General features: G+C 48.1%; 1 protein-coding gene across 7 annotated transcripts in view; it reads left to right on the top strand.

Annotated features, from left to right (window-relative positions):
* The window catches only part of setd2 (SET domain containing 2, histone lysine methyltransferase), a 28,136-nt gene extending 2,549 nt beyond the window's left edge, over positions 1-25,587 (top strand). For 2 of the 7 annotated variants that reach the window (XM_049024920.1, XM_049024919.1), the window contains 22 exons: positions 265-336; positions 970-1,090; positions 8,234-8,255; positions 8,545-13,235; positions 13,606-13,737; positions 14,401-14,529; positions 14,627-14,750; positions 14,954-15,031; positions 15,140-15,237; positions 15,370-15,514; positions 16,205-16,339; positions 16,671-16,799; positions 16,908-17,930; positions 18,005-18,053; positions 18,757-18,937; positions 19,239-19,959; positions 20,183-20,311; positions 20,824-20,960; positions 21,199-21,310; positions 22,948-23,022; positions 23,602-23,703; positions 24,020-25,587. In XM_049024920.1, coding sequence (XP_048880877.1) covers positions 1,062-1,090; positions 8,234-8,255; positions 8,545-13,235; positions 13,606-13,737; positions 14,401-14,529; positions 14,627-14,750; positions 14,954-15,031; positions 15,140-15,237; positions 15,370-15,514; positions 16,205-16,339; positions 16,671-16,799; positions 16,908-17,930; positions 18,005-18,053; positions 18,757-18,937; positions 19,239-19,959; positions 20,183-20,311; positions 20,824-20,960; positions 21,199-21,310; positions 22,948-23,022; positions 23,602-23,703; positions 24,020-24,181 — 8,403 coding nt within the window. In that variant the 5' untranslated portion in view covers positions 265-336; positions 970-1,061 and the 3' untranslated portion in view covers positions 24,182-25,587. The remainder of the gene's footprint in view (positions 1-264; positions 337-969; positions 1,091-8,233; positions 8,256-8,544; positions 13,236-13,605; positions 13,738-14,400; positions 14,530-14,626; positions 14,751-14,953; positions 15,032-15,139; positions 15,238-15,369; positions 15,515-16,204; positions 16,340-16,670; positions 16,800-16,907; positions 17,931-18,004; positions 18,054-18,756; positions 18,938-19,238; positions 19,960-20,182; positions 20,312-20,823; positions 20,961-21,198; positions 21,311-22,947; positions 23,023-23,601; positions 23,704-24,019) is intronic. The other 5 variants (XM_049024918.1, XM_049024923.1, XM_049024921.1 and 2 more) reach the window with 5 other exon arrangements.
* Positions 25,588-25,928: the final 341 nt, after the last annotated feature.

The raw sequence follows: 25,928 nt of genomic DNA, 5'->3' as shown, positions 1-25,928 counted from the left end.
ATCCTACGCCAGTGGCCACTTAAGGCTCTCTTTTCCCTAAGGTATCGTCCCTAAAAGCATATTTATTTCTTGGCATTTTGTGACTTAGGTTTTCCGTTCCAATCCCTGTAAGCTTCTGGTGAATATCTTTGAAAACCACTGGAAAGTATTATTTTGTAATTTTGGTATCTGTTGATTGGCCTGGTTATATTACTAGTTTTGCATCTGTGTACTGCATGCCAGTCCTTTGCGTTTTTGTAGTTTCTCCTTATCTTTTCCTTACAGCACACTTTTTAGGTTGACTGGAGGCACTGTATAGCTTTGGCCAGCATGCGCCTTGCAGTGGAACAATAACAGGTCCTGTTCCTCTTCTGCACCCTGTACTTCCAGCACTCTTTGGCTAGCTTAGATCCTATATGGTTTTTGAAAAATGATTGGTTTTTATTTTGATACATTTTTTTGAGATAACATCTTCTTGATGTAGTCTTTGATCGACTCCTTTAGTTATCAGTACTATTTTGATCTAGTCTAAAACCTGATCACACATGAAGTGGTTGGTTTTAGTAGTGAAATCTCCATCTCATAGGGTCATGTGAATAATTCAGTTGGTCAGGTATGCTTACTTGTAATGATGTTCGGGCCCTTTCTTTTTAGTTCTGCTTGAGATAATTTTAGGTGATAATTTTAGCCGAGTCAAATCTATGGTTTCATATATAACTCCATTGTGGCCATTAAGACTGAACAGTTTGTATATGGTGGTATGAGAGTTTATGCATGGTTTTGTCAAATCAGAGTTTTGGAGCACTCGCCCCTGGTCTGCCCGAGTAACAGGCAGACAGTATTTTCTTGGTCCAGTATCTGGTAGGCTAGGGGGGAACAAACCTACAATTGAAATGAAAGCACTTGTTGTTTCCCCCTGCCCCCGCTTTGGGAGGGATAGGGCACAGTGCTGTGTGGTTAACTGGAGCAGTGTTTCTTTAATCCTACCAGGTGTGACATCACCTTGGAGAGCACACTGCTCTGAGCTGGTTTGTTCCGGGCCAGCAGCTCCACCGGGCTGCTCAAGCCAGACCCATCCCTAAATGGATATGGTTGTGGAGGCGGAGATCAGGTACCATCATCCTCTCACATTCACTCACTCATTCACTCACTCACTCGCACGCACATGCACTCATGTTATGCGTTCCGATACTAAGCCCAGTCCACACATGTCTGCACCTTTTTGTTCACATGATTTTGCTTGAATGCACACCTCTGGAGTACAGGCTTGTGTCACAGAAGGCATTGCATGCTCTTTCTTTGGGGAATTAACAGTAACTATGTATTCCCGTGACAAGGCATCAAGTTTCTACTCAAGGTGGTCTCCATGCAGGGTGCTTTAGTGGGTTGTTAACCTGATCTGTTATTGCTGTAGAACTGTGTTCTTCAGAAGATAGACTGCAGCGTGTGTTCGATCGGTCTGTGTAACATTAATGTATTTGTATTTTTTTTTGCTGGACATTGAAACTTCAGGGAACATTTTTCCATCCCTGGTATAGCACAGTGGGCTTCCATGGGATCTGGCCTTTCTGGAATTCTAATCTTGGTGCTCCTGTTGCAGAGCTGAAGTGGTTCTACTGCTCAGTGGATTCTAGTCTGCTTTGCCCCCTGTCTATGAATAGTCGGGATCTGGTTGTCGTGTCGATTCTCAGGCCTCATTCTGTCAGTGGTAGCAATCTGCCTCACACCTAACCTGAAGTGTGCTGCATGCACCAGCACTGCCTTTTAGGGATGTCTTCATGATCAGCACTATTCCTTGCGGATTATTGAGGGTTTCCCGGTGAATTGCTGTATTTGCTGTTGTGGTGTCTGAACTTGTGACCCAGGTCTTGTGGTTGAACTCTGGACCTGTGTCGTCAGGCCCTTTTCTGCGGCTCTTGCGAGGCACCAGTCATGGCCGACTCCCATGTCCCTCGCACCTGGCGTTCTCTCAGCCCTATAGCTCTCCAACCTGCCAGGTTTGTTTGCTTGGCCAGTGCAACCTGGTTTCCCAGGACTCCGACAGAACGTTGGTTGCCATGGCACCACTGGCATCCTATCCTCGTTCACCACATCTTGGCGCGATGTCTTGTTACTTTAAGATATTGTCATGCTGTTCTTGTACTACATCGACACATTAGAACAGTTTAAGTGTTTGGACATTTTCATGCATATTTTTTGTGTAAATTAAACTTATTCAAGCACTTGGGTCTTTCAGTGTTTTAGGAGGACTGGGGGCTGTCCACTAACATCCACCCAATAAGGTATTGGTAGTTATATTCAGGGTAATAGTCAGGCAAAACATGAATGTGGTAATAGGTGATTGTAGAACCCTCCTTGCTTTTAGCCAGAATTCTTGATGCTCCTGAAAAAATAAGCCCTCCCTTTTACCATCCAGCAGTTTTCCACTTTTCACACACTTGTATCGTCTTAGCTTTTATATTTATTTCCATGGAGGTGCCAGCTGAGTTAGACACACAGCTCTTTGTGCTGTTAACACTTTGAGCTTATTTTTTCTGTTAGAGAAACATTCATTAAGCTCTGTTTAATGTAGCAGCAATTTACTGGATTCATTCTTAAGCTCTGTGTTGTCCTTTAGAGAATATTTTGTTTTGCATATTGTTTTTCTTGTGATGCCTTGTTATTCAAGGTCTGCAGTGACTTGCTACAGCCCTAACAGAGGGACAGTTTTTGAAATGACAGAAGAGAATCGCTTCTCTCTCTTTAGACCAAGAAAGGATGTATGTGTATTGTAGCGATGATTCAGTACTGTCAAACCTGGAAAGATTATATGTCTGTGTATGTCTTCCTTTAAATTATACACCAGTTTTATGTTTTTAATGAAGTCCTATGTGTGGTAATATGACAAATCTGGCAGGTGCCTTGCTCATATCTGAACTTGGAATAGCTGCCTAATCCCTGCAGAGGTCTCCTACAGGCACATAACTCCCATGGTGCCTCCTGAGGAGTGAAGACTGGCATGACCTTCATTCATGTGTGTGTCCTCTACTTGCTTATTTTCTTTAGCTTGTACCACACCAGAAGGGCTTAGTTCTGTATCCTGCTTGGAGGGTGATGCTGTTTGCTCAGTTGTACTGTGGCCCTGTAAGTACCCCAGTGCAGTACAGTAAGTCCACCCTTCTAGCCCATCTGATGGTTCAACCAGTGCGTCAGTGGATCAAATCATTAAGCCATTGCCAGTTTGTGTCCAGTCTTTCTACCTTAACGTCTTCTGTGTTTGTGGCTGTGCTTTGACCCAGAACTGTCCTGTTCTGGAAAAGTAACCAAAAGCGACTGGGAAGGGTATAGCAGAGGATAATGTTTAGCAAGAAATTGGAACTGCCGCAGATGACACTGTTATTTTATTGGCATTAGCCCTTTAGCATTTGGACTATCAGTGAACAACTTGACTGCATTGATTGCTATATGGAGAGTTGAATTTCAGTTACTGGAATTTTCTGCAGAATTCCTATCCCCGCCATTACAACTGTACCATGCTTGTTCATGTCATGCACCTTGAGAATTTCTGAAATTGTTATAAACATCTGCTTTTGTTCTGCCTCAAGAAATGTGTGCCGCATACGCTCTTGCTACTGTCGTAACACGCCCTCTGGAAGCTCTGTAAAATCGGCATGCTACTGACATTTCCTCCAGGTACTGGCTGCTCAATGAGACGTGAGTGCTGCTTTGTTGGCTTCTCGCCTGCCTTGCCTATTTGTCATGCAGTTGGTCTCCAGTGTTGTCTTTAAGGCATACTGCTTGCGAATGTGGGGTAGATTGGGCTTTCCTTAATGCTTTTGCTCATGGGTCGATCAGCAGAGCTGCCTGGTTTTAGCCATGGTACCCAAGGGTGATTATTTTGCTGTATTCTTGGGCCCTTCTGACAGTAACTTACAAGCAGGCTTCAAAGTGCTGTGCTCGATCTTCTGCATTCTAAAGACCTTACTGAGACATTAGAACTATAGAAGACACGTAGTATGTGAAGTTTAATTTATTCATCATGCTTTATGTTCACACTGCCTATTTATTATAGCAATAACAGAATGCTGTAGTACTTTTCTCAGTTTAGTATTTTTTCTTAGTGAGTTGGCTGCTAGATTTGCAAATGTGTACATCAGAGCAGTTGCTTCTGACCTCACCTTTTTCTATTAATGTGCTGCAAAGTGTAACACAATCCACAACTTAACATGAATGCCGATTAGGGCCAGCACATCATTAGCACTAGCTAACTTGTGCAGACATCTTAAAGAGCACAGGATCTTTTTATGTGTTTGTGAAATTCGTAAGGCCAATGAAAGCTTTCGTAGTAAGGAAGGGCATCGCCTTCAAAAGCACCGGAGTCTTATTACCGTGAAATATATCTGAGAAATGCTATTGTGTGGTAAAGGTGTGATATTTTGCTGTAATAACGAAGTACTAAATATTCACTCGAATGCCACTTTACTACTGCAGATATCAAACAGATGTCGGCTTCCATTTTAAATGATCTCTTTCCATCACCCAAGATAAATTTAAGTGTAGCAGTTGGTGATTTGGGAAGGGGTTTGGCTATTGCATAAAATGCCTTTTGAAAATGGCTAAATTCTACAGTTCTAAATTTAACATTAATCAGATAAGCTGTGGCATAATGGAAAGCTTCCTCCTTTTATGATCTTTTTTGGTGACTTGATGCTAATCCTCACGCGCACGTGCTTTTCTGACTGCTTTCCTAGCCTTTCAGTGACCCTAAGTGTATGGATAAATAACAGCAAAGATGACTGTGTTACCAACTGATAAGCTCGCCTTCTGTTCTGCATTCTCCAGTTACCGTTCTTTTAAATCGACCTGAAAATGTGAACCGTAATAGTGAATGCAGCTGGTGCCACACAACTGTACTCTTGCATTCAGTCTCCTGTGTTGCTTCGCTGGTGCCCAGAGGTAGTAGTATGTATTCCTGTTGTTAACATGCCTTTATATTTACATGTGCAGGTTTAGGTTGTTTGAGCCCGGCATCGGTGAGCGTTCATCTTTTGTGGCAAACTCGGTCTAGATAGTGGGATGGCTGGCTGACTGCCCCCGTTGTCATTCTAGACCAGGGCAAATGTGAAGGTCACTGAAGCAGCGTCAGTCCCCCGGGGCGCCAGCAGGCAGGAGTGTCGCCTAGCAGCCACAATGTGCTAACAGAAGACATAGCTGCAATATTGTTTTCAATTCCTTGCCTCTAGAGATGAAATGCTAGTGGGTAGACAGCTTTCTGAAAACTGTGGTGTGCAGCATACAGTGTAGGAGAGCCGGTTGAGCGCTATGAGAGATGCAAAGCGTCCGAGTTTGAGTGAAGGGGCTTTATTTTTCCTGTTAATTGTTAGTGATTGCAAGCTCGTCTGTTTTTCCTTACCTAATTAGACAGGTTTTGTTTGTTTTGTTTAAACCCTTCCTATGATTAAAAATTAATTTACTTGCATTGCAATGTAACATTTCATTAACATTTTGTGTGATGTCAAAGAAATCAAGTTTTTAGGCTAGTGAATCCCATTATCCATCCATTTTCCAAACCGCTTATCCCTCTGGTTCGCAGGGGGCCCGGAGCCTATCCTGGAAGCAATGGGAACAACCCAGGATGGGGGACCAGCCCATTGCAGGGCACACTCACACACCATTCATTCACACAGGCAATTTAGCAACTCCAATTAGCTCAGTATGTTTTTGGACTGTGGGGGGGAAACCAGAGTACCCAGAGGAAAACCCATGACGACATGGGGAGAACATGCAAACTCCGCACACATGTGACCCAGGTGGAGACTCGAACCTGGGACCCAGAGGTGTGAGGCAACAGTGCTAACCACTGCACCACCATGCTGCCCCCAATCCCATTACATTTTAGTGAATTTTAAAACTGCCTTTATTTGGCACATACTGTTTGACTGCAAGCCTCAAACTGTTTATGTAATGCACAGTCATTTTGCATTATCTGCTTGTTACCCCAGCTGCTAAGGCACAGGATTGGCGTTTGAACAGGCCGCATTATCAGCAAGCCATCATTCACAAATGAACAAGAGTTTGTTTCACTTTCAGTTTTCACACGTTCTGCTGTAAGGGATCCATTCTCCCATCAAGTGCTTAAATAAAAAAAATCATGTTACATCAAATCAAATTTTTTCACATTTTGTCACCTGATCGGTGTGACCACGCCCACTGCTTTTAACCCAAAAAAGAAGGCACCGCTATGCAAGAAGTCTAATTCATAAAGCAAGAAAGGGGGATTATACCCTCAGTGATCTTAGTGACAGACAAAACGTGGTACATGGACTATTTCATTTGCATTATGGACCTTATTGAAATCTACAGAAACTCTTATTTTGAAAATGAAAGCATGGCGGTAGCCTACCATACTTACATTTGGTCATTCTCGCAAGCATGAGAGTCTTACAATGAAAACGAAATGTTACAGTGAAATGTAGTGTTTGAGTGTTGGGCAGAGCAATTTACACAAACTTATTATGTGTTTTAAAATTGTCATTTATAGCTGATTTAATGATCCCTCACCCATTTGCCCCATTTTAGATAATGTAAGCCTGTCATTTGATGTTAAATATTAGACAAAATTGAAGAATATTAGAGAATTACAGTAGTGAGTTTGAGAATGACCAGTACCCATCGTGTTTGATGTATAAGTATTTATTCTTACTCTTCTTCATGCAGAACAATTCTGTAAGCAAGCAAATATACTTAACCAATAGTTATGGTGCAAGTGTTAGCATTTACAGCTAATCTTAGAATGCATTGCTGATATAATATTCCAATCAACTGCATAGTCCATATAAGCTTGTACGTTGCATATGAAATATTCAGCTGTACATAATCTATACATAAGTGGTAGGTAAAAGGTATTTTACTGTACAATGTAAGTGCAAGATACTTGAAGTATGTGCCAACAATTTGGACAGTGTGAAAGCGGTACTTATAGGGTTATGTCAGTGTTACAGTGACTGAAGAGTCGCTGTCGAGTCCGGCGGACGGCCTACAGGCACTGAGTATTGTCCTGGTTTAGCAGCCTTATGCCCCAGGGAAAAAGCTCCTCCTCGATCTTTCAGTTCAGGTCATAAGGCAGGAGTTATTAGGGTGGGTTGGATCCTTGGAGATTTTTGTTGCTCCGGTCCTTCAGCGGCTGTTGTCTTGTAGGGAGGGCAAGGCAGATCTGATGCAGCGCTCAGCTGCTCTAACCACCTTCCGCAGGGCTTTCTGGTCCTGGGCAGAGCAGTTCCCGAACCATGATGTGATGCTCATGGTCAGGATGCTCTCTACGGCAGCCGAGTAGAAGGCCTTAAGGACAGCAGGAGAGACCTTAAGCCTCCTCAGCTGCCTCAGACGGTAGAGCCGCTGCCTCGCCTTGCTGACCAGAGCATGTGTGTGTGAGGACCAGGTGAGGTCCTCCTGTAGGTGGACGCCAAGGTATTTGAAGGTGCTCGGCCTCTCCACTGTAGCACCATTGATGTGGACAGGTGTGTGAGAGCCCAGCTGCCTCCTGTAGTCCACTGTCAGCTCCTTTGTTTTGCTGATGTTCAGGCTGTTATATTGGCAACATCTTTCCAGGTTCTCCACTTCCTTCAAGTAGGCCGTCTCATCATTGTTGGAGATGAGGCCGAGCACTACTGTGTCGTCAGCAAATTTCACAAAGGAATTTGAGCTGTGTGTGGCTACACAGTCATAGGTGTAGAGGGTGTACAGCAGAGGCTCACAACACAGCCTTGCGGAGCTGCTGTGTTGAGGGTGATTGCGCTGGGCACACAGTTGCCTATTCTCACCACCTCGGGTCTTCCTGCAAGAAAATCCAGGATCCATCTGCTCAGCTTGTCACTCAGTCCTAGATCCCTCAGCATGGTGAACAGTCTGAGGGGGACTATGGCATTGAATGCTGAGCTGTAGTCTATGAACAGCATCTCACATAATTCACCCTTTTTCCATCCACATTAGTGAGGATAGTGTGTTGGACATGAGAAATGGCTTCCTCAGTGGATCTGTGCGGTAAGCGAACTACAGGGTACCGATGGAGTTAGGGATGGGCTTAATAATGTCCTGGTACTCTGCATTTATTATTACATTACATTTATTACTTGTTAATAAACAGGACCTGTCAATTATAGTGAGTAAGGATACTTTTAACACCAGTTTTTAAATTCAGATCTTCTGGTTTGTACTTTGCCTAATTTCAACATCTTCTTCCTCCCTCATTTATGCGCCTCTCCATGGGTGGCCTCAGGGAAGAAGGAGGAGATGCCAAGGTAAGTAATAGCTGAAAGAGCCCCGGCAGATGGCTTAATTTTACCTGCAATCTGTAACAGTCGAGTACATGAAAAGTAGCTTACTAAAATTAAAAAAACTACACCTGCTACCTAGACTTACTTCTCTGAATCATTGAGACAGATAAAATAAGAAATGCCTGTGCATTTTTGTAATATTAAATTTTAATATTTAATAAGATTTTCTAGAGAATTTGAAGAGTAGGGAAAAGCAAAAATCAAGAACTAGTTTTTGCTCTGTGTATTTAAAAACTACTTTTTATCTCTGTAGGTCGAAGAGAGGATTTCCAAGTCAACGGCTGTCATCAAAGGCCTCCCTCCACCCAAGAGCGTGGGGTCTAACCGATTACTGCCCAGGGGCACAAAGTCAAAAGTGAATTTGGAGGAGCAGGGTCGGCAAAAAGTGTCATTCAGCTTCAGCCAAACTAAGAAGCCTCTTCAAAACGTCTTTTTGGCCCCTCTCAGCCCAGAAAATCCACCATCTGATCCTCAGTTCTCCTTCCTCTCTGCTGTTCACTCTCCTCCACAGCAAAGAACAGAGCCAACAGCAGAAAACAGAAATGAACTTATAGAGCTGCCAGTGGCAGCTTCTGTAGCTGAGCCCACATCGTCACTCACCTCACCTTCCAAATCTAAATTGGACCTGGGGAAAATGCACTTCAAAAAACAGCTTCTCAATGTCTCTACAGGTTTTGAGCAGCAAATGGAGAAGGAGTCTACACCTAGCATTATGCTTGAAACGCTTTCTTCTTTGGGTGAAGCTGAAGTCAGAACTACAGTTAGATTAGAGACCCAAGCAACTTCCCATGCCCAACACATAGTCAATGAAAGCACCACTGAGGAACTCAAAGGTTTCAGTGATACTTCCCATATTGGGAGAGAGGACAGGGAGAAGGCCAGTGGTGCAGAGCATACTGATATTTTGGAGAATCGAAAGAGTCAGTCTCAGTCAGACAGCACACTTCCTGGATCTGAGTCTGATGGTGACTCCGTAAGGACGTCTTCCAGCTACAGATCGGGTGAACCCAGAGTCACTGCTAAAGTAGACGGTCAGAACAAAGATGCGAAACGGAATTCTGCTTGTTACAAAACAGAAGAATTGGAAAAATCTAATGTGAGGTCTGACGAAAGGGTAAAGGATGAAAGATCCTCTACACATCCAAAGTCAGATCGTGAAATGAGACACACGTCCTCTCGATCATCTCGTTCTGACAAAGACAGGAGAAGGACTAAAAGCCGTTCACGGTCTAGATCTAGAGGTTCTCGGACAAGTTCATCTTACTCCAGATCTGAGAGGTCATCAAGAAATGAGAGGTCATCACGGTCAGATAGGTCCCGTTATCATGAGTCTGAGCGAAGGTCGCACCGGAGCCCTCACAGAGAGAGGAGGACATCTCGGTCACGAACAGATCGTAGGTCCCGTGATAGTTCTGATTCTGAAGATGATTATTGGAGGGCACGTACTCGGACCAACCGATCATCAAACCATTCTAGCTCTCACAGAGACTCTAAAACTGTTTATACAAAATCTGAGAGGGACTCCAGATCCACAGAAGTATCTCGGTCTTCTGAGTCTGAGAAAAAAACGCAGGTATACCCTGAAAGGTGCTCTAGAAAAACAGACTGTGAATCTGTCAAGAGAAGCTCCCCAGAATTGGAACCAGATCGCTGGAAACCCCACACCCACAACAAAATGGAGACAACTCCCAAATCAACTCATTGTAAATCCGTAGTCTCTTCACAATCCTCTGATAAAAGAACTGTGAGAAATTCTAGCTCTGACTCAGAAGGAGACCAGAAAAGGACTCCAGTACAGGTACTAAGTAAGCTCTCCTTTTCCTCAGGTTTGGTTGAGTCACAGGCAACATTGACTGAAAAGGCAGATAGTTTGTCATCTTCCAAGCTTATAGTCACACCTGGCACCCGTTGCCATGTAACACATGGTTTTAGTAGAGATATTGCCTTGTCCTCAATGGACTGTGTCCAAAATAAGAATATTGACCTTAGTAAAAATGCTGTTTCCCAAGGCTTCCCTAAGGAAATTAATCACCTAACTGTGCCTGAACATAGCTCCAGTGATGGTTCAGTAGGTCAGGTCTGTGATCAAACAAACTCTTCTAGCATAGTCATGTGTGGTAGGGAGACACTAGTATCAGGATATGCCCTGTGCTCTGAGTCTAAACCTCAAAAACTGGACTCATCTCCCTCACATAATTTCCCATCACTCCACGTGGAACTGGCACCACAGTGCCAGCTCAGTCAAAGTTTGGGTCAAAGCAATTTGCCTACTGTCCCTGATACATATACTAGCTGTTCTGAAACTGGCGGCTCCTCTGAAACGTTCAGATGTGAGCAAATCAAGGATGGAGGCTGCCCAGTCAGTCACACTGATTCTGATAGTTCAGCTATGGTGAGAGAAGGAGAGGATGGCCCTCAAAGTGAGGCCCATAATACATCAAGTTCATTAGTACTTAGTTGCAAACCTTGTCCAAAAGATTATTACTTATCTGGTACTTTGGAGGAATCTCTTAATTTGATGTCATCCAAAGGGTCGTGTACATCAAGTGGGGTAACATTTCTTGCAGAATCGGAGATTGTTTCAGCTTCAAACACTAACTCTCAACTCAGTGATGAGGTTGCAAATGGCCTTTCCACAAACAAGCAAGGTAATGGAGCTGTATGTGAAGGTGAGTGTTGTGCGCAGCCTCTCCACCAGATATCAGAATCTCCAGAAAAGACCTCCACTGCTGATATTCCAAGTAGTGGCATGTGTGTGGTACCTAGTAGTACCCCCCCTCAAATAGGGCAGAATCCAAACGTGTATAAAAATTTCATTCCTGTAAACGAACTACCGTTTGGAGATAATTTGCAGCAAAACACTAAATCAGGGGATGTTGTTTCTAACCCAAGTGAGGTCAGCTCACAGTCTTCTGTTGTTCCACCTAAACTTGAGTCTGTCATAAAGGTTACTGAACATTCAGCTGCTGATATGAAATATGGGCAGCAAGGTCCTGAAGTGCTGAAAAACAAAAGTAGCATGAAGAAATCTCGGTGGGATATTGTTGGACAGGAAGTCGGTGCCAATGAAACATCTCAAAAAATGCCGGTTTATGAGTCTAAATCATTGGTTAAAAAAATTATTTCTGTTAAGAAAATAGAGTTCTCAAAAGAATCAAGTACGGAAGATGGTTTAAAGAAAGAATCCAAGAATGTCGGGCTAGTCAGAATCGATGTAAACAAGGACACGTTGCCTACAGAACATCAGTTTAAAAAGAATGAAGGAGTTATAAGCAATGAAGACAGATCACTCACAAAATCTTGTGAAAAAATTAAGCTCACTGAACAGATGCAGCCATTAAAAACATTTGCACAGTCTCAAGCATGTGACACCAGCAACACAAAAACGGACATCAAATCTCATGGTGATATGAGCAACAAATTGCTGCTGAAAAGATTTGTGTCCGGCTCAGGAGATGAGGCTCGGGTGAAGGATTCACATGGGGATAGCATTAGAGATTACCAGCATGATAGTCATTTACAGAGTAAGCCTGAAAGGAACAGTGTCTGCATTGGTCGGGATCTTGGCGGCCGCACTGATGACAGTGACTCTGATTCTGAGTGTGACTCGGATGACAGCAGTATCCCTAAAAACAGGTTGCACTCTGTGGTGGTTGTGCCAAAAAATTCCACACTCACTCATCCTCATGACTCAAGGGCCATGTTGGCATCATCTTCAAGTCCTAGTAACAGCCCCCGACAGTTGTCTGCGGATTCGCAGGAGCATTGTTGGAGGGGAACCAGAAGTCAAGAAGCTGATCGTGGAGAGGATACTTGTAGGGAAGTCCCTGGCACACTCAGCCCTACTGGGAGGCAGAGGGGTTACCCCGACTGGCTGCCCGAGAGCAGCAAGCGCTGCCTTGATGTCTTATGCACTGACAAGTCCCTCTTTACAACCCCTCAAAGCATGGCTTACCAATCGCAAAGCAATATGGTTGATAGCACTAGTCATGTTGAAACTTCCCGCACCCTTGAGGTCCAACAGTCCAAAGACCTAAAATCTAATGCTTATGAAACCCCTAAAATCCCAGCAACACACAACTCAATGGGTCCCTTCTACAGTCAGGAGAACTCTTGGAGGATATCTGACCCAGCACACTCCCGGCTGTATGACAGGCCTGATAGTTGGCATGATCGGAAGAGGTACGTCCGGCATCAACAAGAGGGAGATTTTTCTGGTTCCGGTAGCTTCAGCAAGAAGGATACCTACAGTATGAACTGGGATTTTTCACAGTGTGAGCAACCCAGCAGTACGTTTCAGCTTCCAGATAGTAGTTATGGGGTCCAAGCACCAAATCCTCCTATTGTAGGAAACCCAGTTTTGGGACTGGTTGTCCAGCAAGGTGCTTGTTGGAGTCAGCCCACGACTTCACAGAGTTGCAGACCTGTCTACCTCCCTGTGCCTTCACAATATCATGAGACTTTAGATGAAGTGCACCCTGACTCTCTGACTAATGACTGTGAAGAAGAAAGTCCCAGAAGCCGTATAACCATGGGGTTGGGTAGTCATCCGCCACCTGCTTCCACCTCTTTCGTTCAAGCTCATGAAATCAGCAGCAATTGTAGAGGTCTTATGGGTGGCATCCTAGACATACCCAGGGAAGAGAGCCAGAAACCACATCGGGGTAGGGGGCCTCCCAAGAAAAGGCGGCCAGAGTTTGAGTCTGACTCCGAGAGTGAGGCTGAGCCAGGGAACTGCAGCAAGAGGGAACGTCTGAAAGAGGCGGCTGTCACCAGGACATCAAAAGACCCTGCAGAGACACCAAACCAAACCACAGAGGTGGAACGGCCTCCCCTCAGTTTGAAGGACTTCTTAGAACCTGTTGCCTGGAAGGAGATGGCTAAGCTGAAAAAGATGCCTCCATACTTTGATCTCATTGAGGAGAATATGTATTTGACAGAGCGGTGAGTATCTGAAAGGATGCAAAACCAAATAGTTAATGATTCTTCTGGTATACTATCAACTATGGCCCAACATTGTAATTTAGTCACTCTCGAGCAAATGCATATTTTGAACCTTTGTCAATGCTTGTCATCATCAATGAGAGGATGGAAATTCTAATGGTTTGATGAAATTTTCTTGAATTTTAAATATTTTATGGTACTGAAAATAGTCAGGCCTGTGAATTTCTGTTTATATGCATACTAGTTATGTCTGTTTCTTTGTCGCTTATGCGAGTGAAATTTTGTGGCCAGTCAATGGTTCTTAAAATAAGAAAGATCAGTGAGAGGCTTGTGAAACAGTGAATCTGCTTTTTTTTTTTTTTGCATGCAGCAAGAAGAACAAGTCTCACCGGGACATAAAGCGCATGCAATGCGAGTGCACCATGCTGTCGAGAGAGGAGCGCGCACGCGGGGCCACTGCCTGCGGCGACGACTGCCTCAATCGCCTGCTGATGATTGAGTGGTGAGCCTTCATCTCCGATGATGTCATGCTCTGCAGAGGGGGTGTGGTTATCATGAGGAACCAGAGCAGCTGGCTTTATATGCATGCTCTGGTGTTTATGTCCCTTGTTATTGACATCTGTATTGTGGGGCGAGGCACCAATCGAAAAACCTTCCGGGCAGATGTTGTAAATGTTTGCCATTTATGTATGTGGGGTGGGGGCATGTGTGATTTCTTACTGTTAATAACATAGTATAATGTATCCCCCTCAACAAATACAATATTCCTGCTACCTTAAATGGACCCTTTACGTGGGGAATGAACATTCCAGCTCTGCACAATCTGCAGTCACAGATGGCTGTTTCGACAGTGTTGCCAGTGAATGTAGTAGTGACTCCTCTCCAAACCAGAATAACCGCAATACCTTTTTATGGCGGGATAGAACCGTGGAAAGGCATGATATTTAACATGGCCATGAAATTATCAAATAAGATCACAATCTCTCATTTAAAAATTTTATTTAATCTTTTTTATTACTTAAAAAAACTGAATGGTGTGTTTTTGCCAAAGTGGTTGGGTGGTAATTAGTGCTGCTGTTTTCCTCAGTTATGTAGTGAGCCCTGGTGGTATTTCATCATGAAATAACGATGCTTCCTCCTTCTCAACCTGCCTGTCTGCCTGCAGCTCGTCACGCTGCCTCAACGGGCCATATTGCTCTAACCGTCGCTTTCAGTTGAAGCAGCACACAGACTTTGAGGTCATCCTGACCGAGAGCAAGGGCTGGGGGCTTCGGGCCGCCAAGGATCTTGCACCGTGAGTGTCTGAGCTGCCCTGCAAACTGTTGCTGTTAGAGAGAAATCCGGGGGGGCGGGCAGTATAAATGTTACACCCCTGTCCTTTTGTGTTACAGGAACACCTTTGTTCTGGAGTATTGTGGAGAAGTTCTGGACCACAAGGAGTTCAAGGCTCGTGTGAAGGAGTATGCTCGCAGCAAGAACATCCACTACTACTTCATGGCTCTGAAGAACAACGAGGTGAGCCTTGTGATGGAAACGTCCTCCTGGATTGACTTTGGGGGGTTGCTTGATGAGGGCCTTTCCACTTTGGCATTAAGGCCCTTGAGAGGAGATTGTAGTCATGGACGATGGTTTAGTAATTGTGAAATGCTCTGGATGTGTGTACTGCGGTCCAAGGTGGCCGCTTGCCGTTGGCCTGACATGCTCTGTGTGTCTCACAGATCATCGATGCCACGCTGAAGGGGAACTGCTCTCGCTTCATGAACCACAGTTGTGAGCCCAACTGTGAGACTCAGAAGGTATGCCTTGGGGGGGCATTAGCTTTTTCAGCTTTAGCTGTCACCTGGCCTCTCAGTTTGCACTAGGCAGCTGCAGAGCCCCTCACTGTGTACCGTGTGCTTCCGCAGTGGACCGTCAATGGGCAGCTCCGGGTTGGCTTCTTCACCACCAAGGCCGTGCCATCCGGCACAGAGCTCACCTTTGACTACCAGTTCCAGAGATATGGGTGGGTGTCCTCACACCATCTGGTCCCGCTTCATGGCAAACACGTGTGTCGGGTGATTCTCCCGCTGATGTCATGATGCTCCATGAGAACGGGACCTGACTTCACCTGTCCTGTCCTGGGTTGGCCCACCAGGAAAGAGGCCCAGAAATGCCTCTGTGGAGCACCCAGCTGCCGGGGCTTCCTGGGTGGAGAGAACAGGGTGAGCATCCGGGCGGCCGGGGGCAAGATGAAGAAGGAGCGGACGAGGAAGAAGGACTCTGTGAGCGCGCTCACTACGGTGAGTGCTGGGGGGCTGCTTATCGCTCGGCGCTGCGTTTTTTTTTTTTGTTCAGTTGTTCATTGCTAATTCGTTCATTAAGTGCATTATGGGGATCTTTGTAAAGCAGTTCAGGTTAAGAGCATCAGCTAAAGGTATAAGAGCACAATGCACTATTACCCACTGTGTATATGTACCACCCAGGGAACAAGGTGGACCCAGCTGCCCAAGTGTTTGAATCCTCTGATTGCTGGGCACTGCCAGTTTAACACGGCTGTAGCCGATGCCAAATGTCTTTGTGCGGTTTGACTATATTAATGCCAGTAATTTTCAGCAGTAAAAATGAATTGTCTGTTAGCTGATTTGGGTCAGGTCTCTGTGTGCTTCAGGCTAATTGCTCTGAAATCTCCAGTGAATGGTTTATATAATTCCTAAAATAACACCAGCAGAATTTTCTCTTTAACTGATAAATATTTCAGGCTCGGGTGATTTAGAAGGGGAGTAAAATGATTAATGCCTCCTCCCTCTTTGAAAGTAAGAGGTAAGGGGAGTGTGTGTCTTTCTGGCCCATATCTCCTTTACGTCTGACTTTTAGGAGTCTGCTTGCTCATGTCAGTGTGCCGGCTGGGAAGGATTTTTTTTTCTTCTTCGCCTTAAACCCACCCCCCCCCCCCCTAAAGTTGCATGACTATTGACTGCTGCCTCTTTCAGGTGGATGAGGAGCTGGAAGCATTACTGGAGAATGGGGAGGGCCTCACAGACGAGAAGGAGGTGCTTTCTCTCTGTAGGCTGATGGTGCGAGTAGAGACCATGGAGCAGAAGCTCATCTGCCTGAAGCTCATCCAGGTAGCTGTGCTGCTGTCATAGATGTCGTTTAGAAGAACACCAACTCTCGTCCGATTCGTGTGCTGAGGGCAGTGGTCGCGTGACTAAGTACATAACGTTATAACAGTTCTGTCAAAATGCATGGTTCTCTGACCCTGGAAATAAGATTGAGGCTCTATTCATGGCTTCTCATAAAGAGATGTCCTCGCGTTGTGGTACAGTGCATGTGCTAGATGTTTGATCATTACACAGCTCTCCTGAGACATTATGCAATGACATGATAGTTTGAGTATACCTGGAGTGGAATTTGGATGAACCGGGCCCCGACGTGCATTATTGGATCCACTTACAGAACACGCAGAATCCCGGATGCCTGAAACAGTTCCTGGACCACCATGGCCTCTCGCTGCTCTGGATCTTCATGGTGGAGCTCTCAGAAGGGAAGGGAAACTCTGGCAACAACATCAAGCTGCAGCTGGAGGTAAGATGACAGCCTGCATGGGCGATTCACCGGTGCACCGAGCCCAGCAGGTCACCGGTGAGGTGTTTTGGGGAGGATGGCCGTGGGCTGATGTGTGTGTCTGCACAGATCATGAAGAGCCTGGAGGTTCTCCCCATCTCCACCAAGAACATGCTGGAGGAGAGCCGGGTTCTACACTTCATCCAGCGCTGGGCCCAAAGCCAGGCCTTGCCCCAGGCCCCCGAGCTGGATGGCTACTCGAGTGAAAACACATCCCGTGCCCAGACCCCACTTAACACTCCTGATGGGCCCCCGGCCAAGCAGGGCCCCGAGTTGGACAGTGACACGCCCAAGCGGACCGTGTACCGCCGCCTCAAGATCATCAGCGAGAACAGCCTGGACAGCGCGCTGTCGGATGCCAGCAAGGCCTCAGATGGTAAGGAGGACGATGAGGAGGAAGACGAAGAAGAGGAGGATGACTCCCTACCCACGGAGATTGCTGTGAGCGACCAGGCCGGGACAGAGGCAGTTGGGGAACCCCAGGCCGAGGAAGAAGAGCCGGCAGCTAGCAAGCAGGAAGTGTCTGAAGATTTGGCGGGTTCTGAGGTCGAGGTCAAAGCCAAAGTCGTGGAAGCCAGTCAGCCAGAGGAGGAGAGTACAGAGGGGCCCAGTCGCAGCGAGGAGGGGAGTGACCAGGATGGAGACGCAGAGGGGGCCCCGCAGGTGGCCGCCGAAGTGGAGGCCAGCAGTGAGAATGAGACGCTCACTGTGGAGGAGCCTCCCAGACTGGAGGATGCTCAGGTACCAGCTGAAGAAGAGGCCTCCAGCGTGATGGAGGTAGTGGTGAGTGAGCCCGTGGAGGAGGCCCCGCCCATTACGGCTGTGGAGGCTGAGACCACGGAATCAGCCCATGCCGCGGCGACAGAACCTCCTGGGTCATCAGCCGTCGACATGGCCGAGCCCACCGGATCCAGCGTTCCCGTGGCCACGGGGCCTGTTGCAGCAGAGTCTGTCGCTGTGGAGACCCCATCGCAGGATGAGGAGGAGGCTGTGTCGGACGTGGAGAGCGAGAGGAGCCAGGAGCCTCCGGTCCGCGCCGCCGACGTCAGCGACATGGCCAGCCGGCTGCTGGACAGCTGGAAGGAGCTGAAGGTAGGCGGTCCCTGCAGCCTGGCCATGATCTGCAGCTTGTGTGAGGGCGACGCTGACCATGTGTCTCCTTACAGGAGGTATACCGAATCCCCAAGAAGAGCCAGGTGGAGAAGGAGCCCAAGGGTAGGACCACTTGTGTCATTACATGGTGCTGTCTTTCCTCATTGCTGTAACGGGTGTTATAATGAAACATCCAGAGCTTATGAATATACCAGCAGAGTCGAGGTGTTGCCCTGGCGCTTAGGCTAATGCTCATTTTTGCCGTAGAGTCTCCACGTTCCTGTGGAATAAAATACGTGGATTTTGAGGTGTTGGATCCAGGAGGACCAGCCTGTTGATTAACATTATAAAGGATGAACTGATGTCCGAGTCCGTCTGAAATTTAGAAATTCAGAAGCAGCGTGTCAGGGAAAGAGGGCATTTTAAAAATACTTCACTGCAGGTGAAGCAGAATTCTTTATGTAGCTAAGATGTTAAAAATGGCTGGAGTACAGCCGAGTGTAACATGCCAGTTCATTGATGCTGGCCAAAATCTGATTGCCTGATATGGCCACAGACAGCCACATAGTGTGTTAATATTCACTTGGATTGTTTTAACCGGTTTCTTAGAATAGCGGTAAGTAGGGACGTCTTGCTATTTTCCTGCTCAGATGTTGCTGCTCTGCTGAGCCGTTGCCATTTTGGGTCATTAACGAGGTTTCGCTGAATTAAACGCTTCCTCATTTGTGTAATGCTTTCGGGACACCGGGGGGAGGGGCAGCGGCTCGTGTCAAGCACCGAGCCCCCGCTGATTGTCTGCTCATCTGGCCACCGCCCCTCCGAGCAGAGCGCAGTTGGGAGCGAGACGGCCCGCAGGCGACCCGCACCTCGTCCGGTAGCCGCGACCGCGACAGGGAGCGGGACCTGGAGAGGACGCCACGCAGCACCGAGCGCCGCCGCCGCCGGCCCTCCCTGTCGCCGCCCCCCTCCGCCTACGAGAGGAGCAGCCGGCGCGCTGGCGATGACCGGTGAGGGAGGGACGGGTGGGCGTCCAGCAGACCTCTTATTAGCACGTATGATGACGGTGCTGTGGGCAGGAATACGGTGCCTTGACTTTGAATGGGGGTCTCTTCCCATTGGCTGCCTTTTGCATTCATAGTCATGAATCAGGTAATGATTGGATGCTTTCCGATCCCACCCATCGTGGGTTTGCAGGCCTCTGTTCACACCTACAGGCCTAATTCTACCGTCGTCGCCCTGCCTACAAGCCCCTGCTGCCATCCCCGTGGGAGTTGTGGCGATGCTCTAATAACTGTCGTTCTCTCGAAGGTACAGCAATCTCAACGGCAGCAAGAAGGGGAGGACCAAGGAGCGCAACAAGCTTTCCACGGAGGAGCGGAGGAAGCTCTTTGAGCAGGAGGTGGCTCAGAAGGAGGCCCAGAAGCAGCAGCAGCTGCAGACCATGGCCTACGAGACCTTGGGCTATTCCCCCAGCCCACACGGCTTCATGGGCTACCCTCCCGGCTACCCCATGCAGACCTACGTGGATCCCACCAATCCCAACGCGGGCAAGGTGCTCCTGCCCACCCCCGCGGTGGAGCCTCTGTGCGCCAGTGCTGGCACTGTGCCGTATGAGCAGACGCCCCCCCAGCCTCTGATCTCCGAGCTGGCTCTGACTTCGCCGGCCCCCACGCAGGCCTCCCAGGCCCCAGCCGTCGCCGGCGTCCAGCACGTGGCGGCGCCTCCATCGCTGGAGCTCCCCCCTGGGGGGGCCCAGTACGTACAGCCCCGGCCAGCCAGCCAGGACCCCGCAGCGGTCGCCGTCCTGCCTGTGGCAGTGCCGTCGGCAGCAGCCGGCGTGCCGGGCCAGGCCCAGCAGGGCTACACCCCCCTGTGGAACGCCAGCGTGCCACAGCCTCTCCCTGTGCAGGCACAGCCCCCCCAGCAGTACCCAGCCAGTGCCCAGCCACAGACTGCTGTCTACTACCAGGGCCAAACTGTGTACAGCATCCCCGCAGCTTACCCACAAGCCGGCACGCCCGTCATCCAGGTGAGCACCACTGCCCCCTTGTGGCCCCGGTGCGGATATACCTTACCGAGAATGCCATCAAGTCGCTTACAAAGCATGCTGGGAAAGCGGTTTGCTTGTCGCTGGATGTCGCTCTTGTTATTCTTCCACAATTGTTTCTTACTTGCCTGAGGCTGCACCATTGTAGGTTGGTTTCTCTAGTTAATCGGCGTGCGTGTTCGTGTTTCCCCACGTCTCCCTCCAGCAGGCCTATGCTGAGCCTGCCACAGGCTACCTTCAGGGCCAGCCAGTCTACAGCAGCCATCAGCAGGGAGTGGTGCTGCAGCAGGCCGGCACTGTAACCACCATCGTCACCGCACCGGCTGTTCAGCAGGTAACGTGCTTGTTCAGCCACTGGGTGGCACCAGAGTGCCTTTTCTTGTTTCTTGTTGCGTTGCGCGATAGGCACAGGTGAGGTGTTCAGCATGTTACAGCTCGACAGCCTGCTGTCCCACTTCAAAACATTTTAGTAAGTCCAAAGATTATTGAGATGTTTCCTGATGAGGTGAGTGTTTTCCTGTGGGGGTGTCTTTAGCCTTTTAATTCCTTTTCCTTTTCTATCTGATTCTGTGGCCCCACCTTTCACTGTGTTTTCACTCTCTTTCCTCAGCTCATTTTCTGATCGGCTTCCTTTCTAACAGTGGAGTCTCCTTGCTTGTTTGATTCGGATTGTCTGTGTTCCTGCACTTTCATCTTCAGTGTTTCTTTATTGCGGTTCAGCTGTTTTTTGCTCGTGTCTGATAGTGTTGCTGTTGCTGTTGAGCTTCATCCTGTGCATCATGCTGCTCCATCATTCCCTTGTGAGCCCCCACATCCCCCGTGACTTCCCCCTGCCTCTTTCCACAGGAGCTCATGGCCCCCAACAGCCTGATGGACCTGCCCCCGCCTTCGCCGCCCAAACCCAAAACAATTGTGCTTCCTCCGAGCTGGAAGGTGGCGAGGGATTCTGAGGGCAAGATTTACTACTACCATGTGATCACGAGGTAGGTGTCGGCCCACCATTTTAAAACTGCCCCCTTGGGATGGGTGGATATTCCTTTAAATACTGAGTCTGTCTGTAGAAGTTAATATCCAGTATAGTGTGTTCCAGAAAGCAAGTTTGAATTGTGTTTTAAGTATGAATTAGACGGATTTGTATAGCTACACATCGTTTGCCATTTTAAAACTATTTCCGCATGGTCGCATTTCTCCTTCTGATTGTGTGACCTCTTTCTTCTGCAGACAGACACAGTGGGACCCTCCTTGTTGGGAAGGGGGCAGCGAGGACACCAGCGTGGAGCACGAGGCCGAGATGGACTTGGGGACTCCGACATATGACGAAAACCCCTCCAAGGTACCCTTGCACCGTCAGTCCGGCTGTGGTTGCTGGTGGTGATCCCTCTACGCGCTACAAAGGTTGTAGCGTGTGTCTTTCATGACGGTCGTGTTTAAGGTGGTATGCACATTCTTGGGTTGGTAAACTACTCAATTTTAAGTTGCATCCAATCTAAAGTCACATTGCTTGCATAAGTATCAGTGTTTCTTGTGGATCTAGAGGTTTGGCATGAAGGCAGAGATTTTGGCACGTGGAGTGTCATGGAGAAACGTTACGAACAGAAACACTAAACATGGAGACACCTTGGCTTTGTCTGGTGCAGCAGTAGGACCCAAGTTGGGAGAGTCGGCTCCAATCAGTCTACTTTCACCCACACTGGGGATTTCGCGGCCATCCCCTGATTGCCATGTCATCTTTACTCTGTGACACTTAAATATACAGGAAGCAGAACTGGTGCCACCAGCAGCAGAACACGGGCAAGCCGTGTGAAGCGTGTGTGCATGGGCGCATGGGAGGGTGCATGGGCGCATGGGAGGGTGCATGGGCGCATGGGAGGGTGCATGGGCGCATGGGAGCGCGCATGGGAGCGTGCATGCGGGGCAGGTCCCTAATTCATCCCGTGTTGCATAAGGAAGGTTAAACGAGGCCAGGGGATGTGAGAGAGATGGGCTGCTGGCCCCTTTACTCCAGCCACTTTGTCAGCCGGGAGACCATTAGCGCGCGAAAGCTTATGTTTCTCCTGGCGGTAAAACAGGGAAAAGGGCCACTTTCATGTGTTATTAAAGCAAATGAAGTATTATTCCTTAAATGCTTTGCCCAGTACAAGACGCTGTGCAAATGCCCTTTTTAATGAAATGAAATACCCCCAAGACACTGCAGAGTCGCAGAGTCCCCGCCCCTTCTGTCCTGACGCGGCCACAAAGGCACGTGGAGGCTAATTGTTGTTTCATGATTTAAAATGAAGTGGTTCTTGGATCAGAAAGACGGTGGAATAGCAGCCCTGCCTGTCTCTGTGGCTGCCATCTGTCTGTCCTCAGACAGCTGCCTCGCCCCTGGGCCCCCGAGGGGTGGGGTTCCGCACTCTCGTCTGCATTTTTGCCGTGATCACAGGGTCCCCCCCCCTTTCCTTTGATGATAATCCGAGGCAGCTTAATGTGTTTGCATTTGCAGATCCCACTGCTCAGACTCTCCTCACTCTAAACGCCCTTGAGTTGCTGTTCTCGTTATTCCCGGTCGGAACAATGTGGTCCGTCAAACGTGCCTTTGTGGGGTTCTCGTCTCCGTGCTACCCCCGCACCCCCGCGCCCCCTGACGCTGAGCGCATGTGACGCATGTGGCTGCGTTTCCCCGTTCCCGGTCCTCTCCTCAGTACGTTCTCCCTGTGAGGACCCTGGAGGTCTCCATGCTGAATGCCATCCCTAACGGCTTATAAAGCATTAACTTGGATCTCCTCTTCTTAATTCCTGCTGTGGTATGATGTATTGTTAAATCTCTGTGAATCAGAGTGACTAACAGTGACAAGCTCGCACAACCTTAGTGAAAACCTGACAAACTCTGTGGCATTAGGAAAAAGTAGTATATGGTAATGAGCCCCCATGTTCTCCTATGGGCAAAGGAAATGGTCATGTCGATATCCTGCTGTCCCCCTCCTGCAGTTCTCCACCAAGACCGCAGAGGCTGATACCTCCAGCGAGCTGGCGAAGAAGAGCAAGGAGGTTTTCCGCAAAGAGGCGAGTGTCGCGCTGGCCAGGGCTTCCCGGTCCGGCCTGCCTGAAGCCACTCTTTTTTGTTACCCCTTTCTGTGATTTTGTAAACATTGAGATGTTTGGTTTTGACAGGGAATGGGTTAGAATTATCCTGCTTGTGTGTGTGTGTGTGTGTGTGTGTGTGTGTGTGTGTGTGTGTGTGTGTGTGTGTGTGTGTGTTTGTGTTTGTGTTTGTGTGTTTGTGTGTCTTAGAGAAGCTTTCAGTTGCTTATGTTAGTGACTCGATAGGCACAGACACCTTAAAGGACCTCTGTCTGATCTGCTTGAGCAGGACCATGTGTGTCTGCTGAATCTCATTGCTCATGGTCTTGCTTCTTTACGCTTCACTTTTCTGGGGTCGTCCCTTCATGCTGTCAGCCCAAACGTGATGATCTCTGTCCGTTTAAACACATGGAAGGGTAATCCTCTTAGCAGTCCGAATCCAACATCGCACCCTCGGGTTCTGCCACAGACACATCTGTTTCCCCGGTTCCCAGATGCACCTTGCTTCCCGTGTTTACATGCGTCTCCTCACCGTGGCACTCTCCATTTATTCACCGACAGATGTCTCAGTTTATCGTGCAGTGCCTAAACCCGTACCGAAAACCGGACTGCAAGCTGGGACGCATCAGTAACACGGACGACTTCAAACACTTGGCCAGAAAGGTGAGGCCGGGGGCGAGGCGGGGGGGGGGGGGGGGGGGGGGGCGTGAGTCATTGCGCCACCTCCAGGCTGGGGACAACAAGCACTTCTACATTAAGGTTAGCATGTCTGGCTTTTTGTTGGGCCCCCTCAGTGAGCAGGTGGGGGCTTGACGCTGTGTTTTCACAGCAGAAACATATTTTCAGTAAGTAAAAGCACCTCTTTGGAATAGACAGTCTCCTTTCTGGGCACAAACTGACATATCGGGTCCTATCAGTGTTGCTTAGCAGAGACACCCCTCGGTATCTAACACCCCCTCCCTGGTATGTGTTCCTGCAGCTGACGCACGGTGTGATGAACAAGGAGCTGAAGTCCTGCAAGAACCCCGAGGACTTGGAGTGCAACGAGAACGTCAAGCACAAGACCAAGGAGTACATTAAGAAGTACATGCAGAAGTTTGGGCCGCTCTACAAACCCAAGGAGGACACAGAGGTGGACTAGCTGCCAGAGTGGTCATGGAGCGCCCCCTGCTGCATGGTGCCCAAACCAAAATGCAGCTTGGCCTTTAACCATGGACATGCCAGTCCCACATCTGCCAAGGGCGGGCTGTGGCCACCTGGAGCAGCCTGCGGCATGACTTTGAGGAGTAAAGACTGTTCTGTGCACATTCTAGTCATTTTTACTTGAGGGTAACCATGTCCTAACTGCTGCTTTTTAAGCTCTGTGGAGGTTTTGTGGAGACAGGTGGTCATGGTGATGGTCAGAGGGAGGACAGGCAGGCCCTTGTGTCCTGGCATTGACCTTTTGAAGACACCGCCCCTCTCGATCCATGTATACTTGCTTCTCCATCCCGTATGTTGTGTGGAGACGTCCCCTGCAGGACCTCAGGAACACCGGCTCGTCGTGGATCTTCTCAAAAGACATGTGAGATTGGTGGTTTACCTGTTTCAAAGACTGCTTGTGATGGTCGCTGCATTCAAGAGGAAAGGGTAGAAAGAATCAATTCAACCACATGGACTGTGAAGCCACATCATCTGCTCACGCCTGCCATCCACACGCACAGTTTCTCGTGTGGAGCGGTTGCCAGTTTGTTGAGCCAGAGGCAGCGGTGGTGTTTCCTGCCTGGTCCACATGCTTTTAGTTCCCTTCCCATCACTGACGGCTCCAGGTTGAATTGTCTCGTCTATCAACGTCTGCATCACTGTGTATCCACGCAGTAGATTTGATCACGGCTTCATAACACACGCATTGTGTCCTTTCTTTGTTTTTCATTATTATTTTTTAATGAAATCCAATCACGTGGAGAGGACATTGCTGATGTTCTCTGGTTAGTCCTTCATCTTCAGCCCCTGAGCCACTCCTGTCTCCACCCCACAGGACGCTCATGTAGCATTTGTCTTTAACAGTCTGTCACTAGCTGGAGTCCGTCCCTTCACCCCACCCTTTTGTAGAGAAGCTGGCTCTGCAGTCCTGCCTACCTAACCCTTTTCTCCCCACCCCTCTGTAGGGAGGCCAGCCTTCTGCCATCCCACCTACCTCACCTTGTCCCTGCCCCTCTGTAGGGAGGCCACCCTTCTGCCGTCCCGCCTACCTGACTTTGTCCCGCCCTTTTGTAGGGAGACCGGCCCTCTGCAGTCCCATCTGTGTCATAGCTTTCTTTGCGTACTAGTCCTACAGCTTCGGCTGTTACTCGGACGTCTCTCCTGTTTGACCTGCATTAAACGCCCTCAAACACATGCATTATATCGCTTTATATGTCAATATAATGTTGTTCTTTTGCCCCCTGACATTTTGTTTGTGTTTTTGAAAATGTTTAAATAAGCGAAGACTTTGTAAAAGGACGGTTTGTCCATGATTTAAAGTGTAAATACGTGTAATTAAACCTGAAAATGGCGTTGTGGAGGGGGGCGGGGGGGTGGGACACACGTGGCCTTTTCTTACCGCCCTGTTCCCCGCGTGTCAGCCGACCCCGAGATCCCACCGATAATCACAGCTTTTTTTTATTCATTTTTAGTTTGATTGGTTTTCAGGGGGTGATGTCATTTTCGTTTTATGTTTGTTGTTTTTTGGGTTTTATTTTTGAGATTTCAGAGATTTTCTATGTACAAACGGAGTCTTGCCTCCACTCCCCTGTAAGTACTGTGCAAGCACATTGTCATATTGAGTGTAAAAACATTTTAAAGACAAATAAACTTTTTTAAAAAAAAACTGGTGTCCTCAAGGCTTTGAACTGTAATAGTCTAATGGA

This window comes from Brienomyrus brachyistius, chromosome 9 (assembly GCF_023856365.1).
Source record: "Brienomyrus brachyistius isolate T26 chromosome 9, BBRACH_0.4, whole genome shotgun sequence".
Taxonomy (NCBI): Eukaryota; Metazoa; Chordata; class Actinopteri; order Osteoglossiformes; family Mormyridae; genus Brienomyrus; species Brienomyrus brachyistius.
The sequence above is the reverse complement of the archived record's forward strand: the minus strand, read 5'-3'. Positions and strand labels throughout refer to the sequence as shown.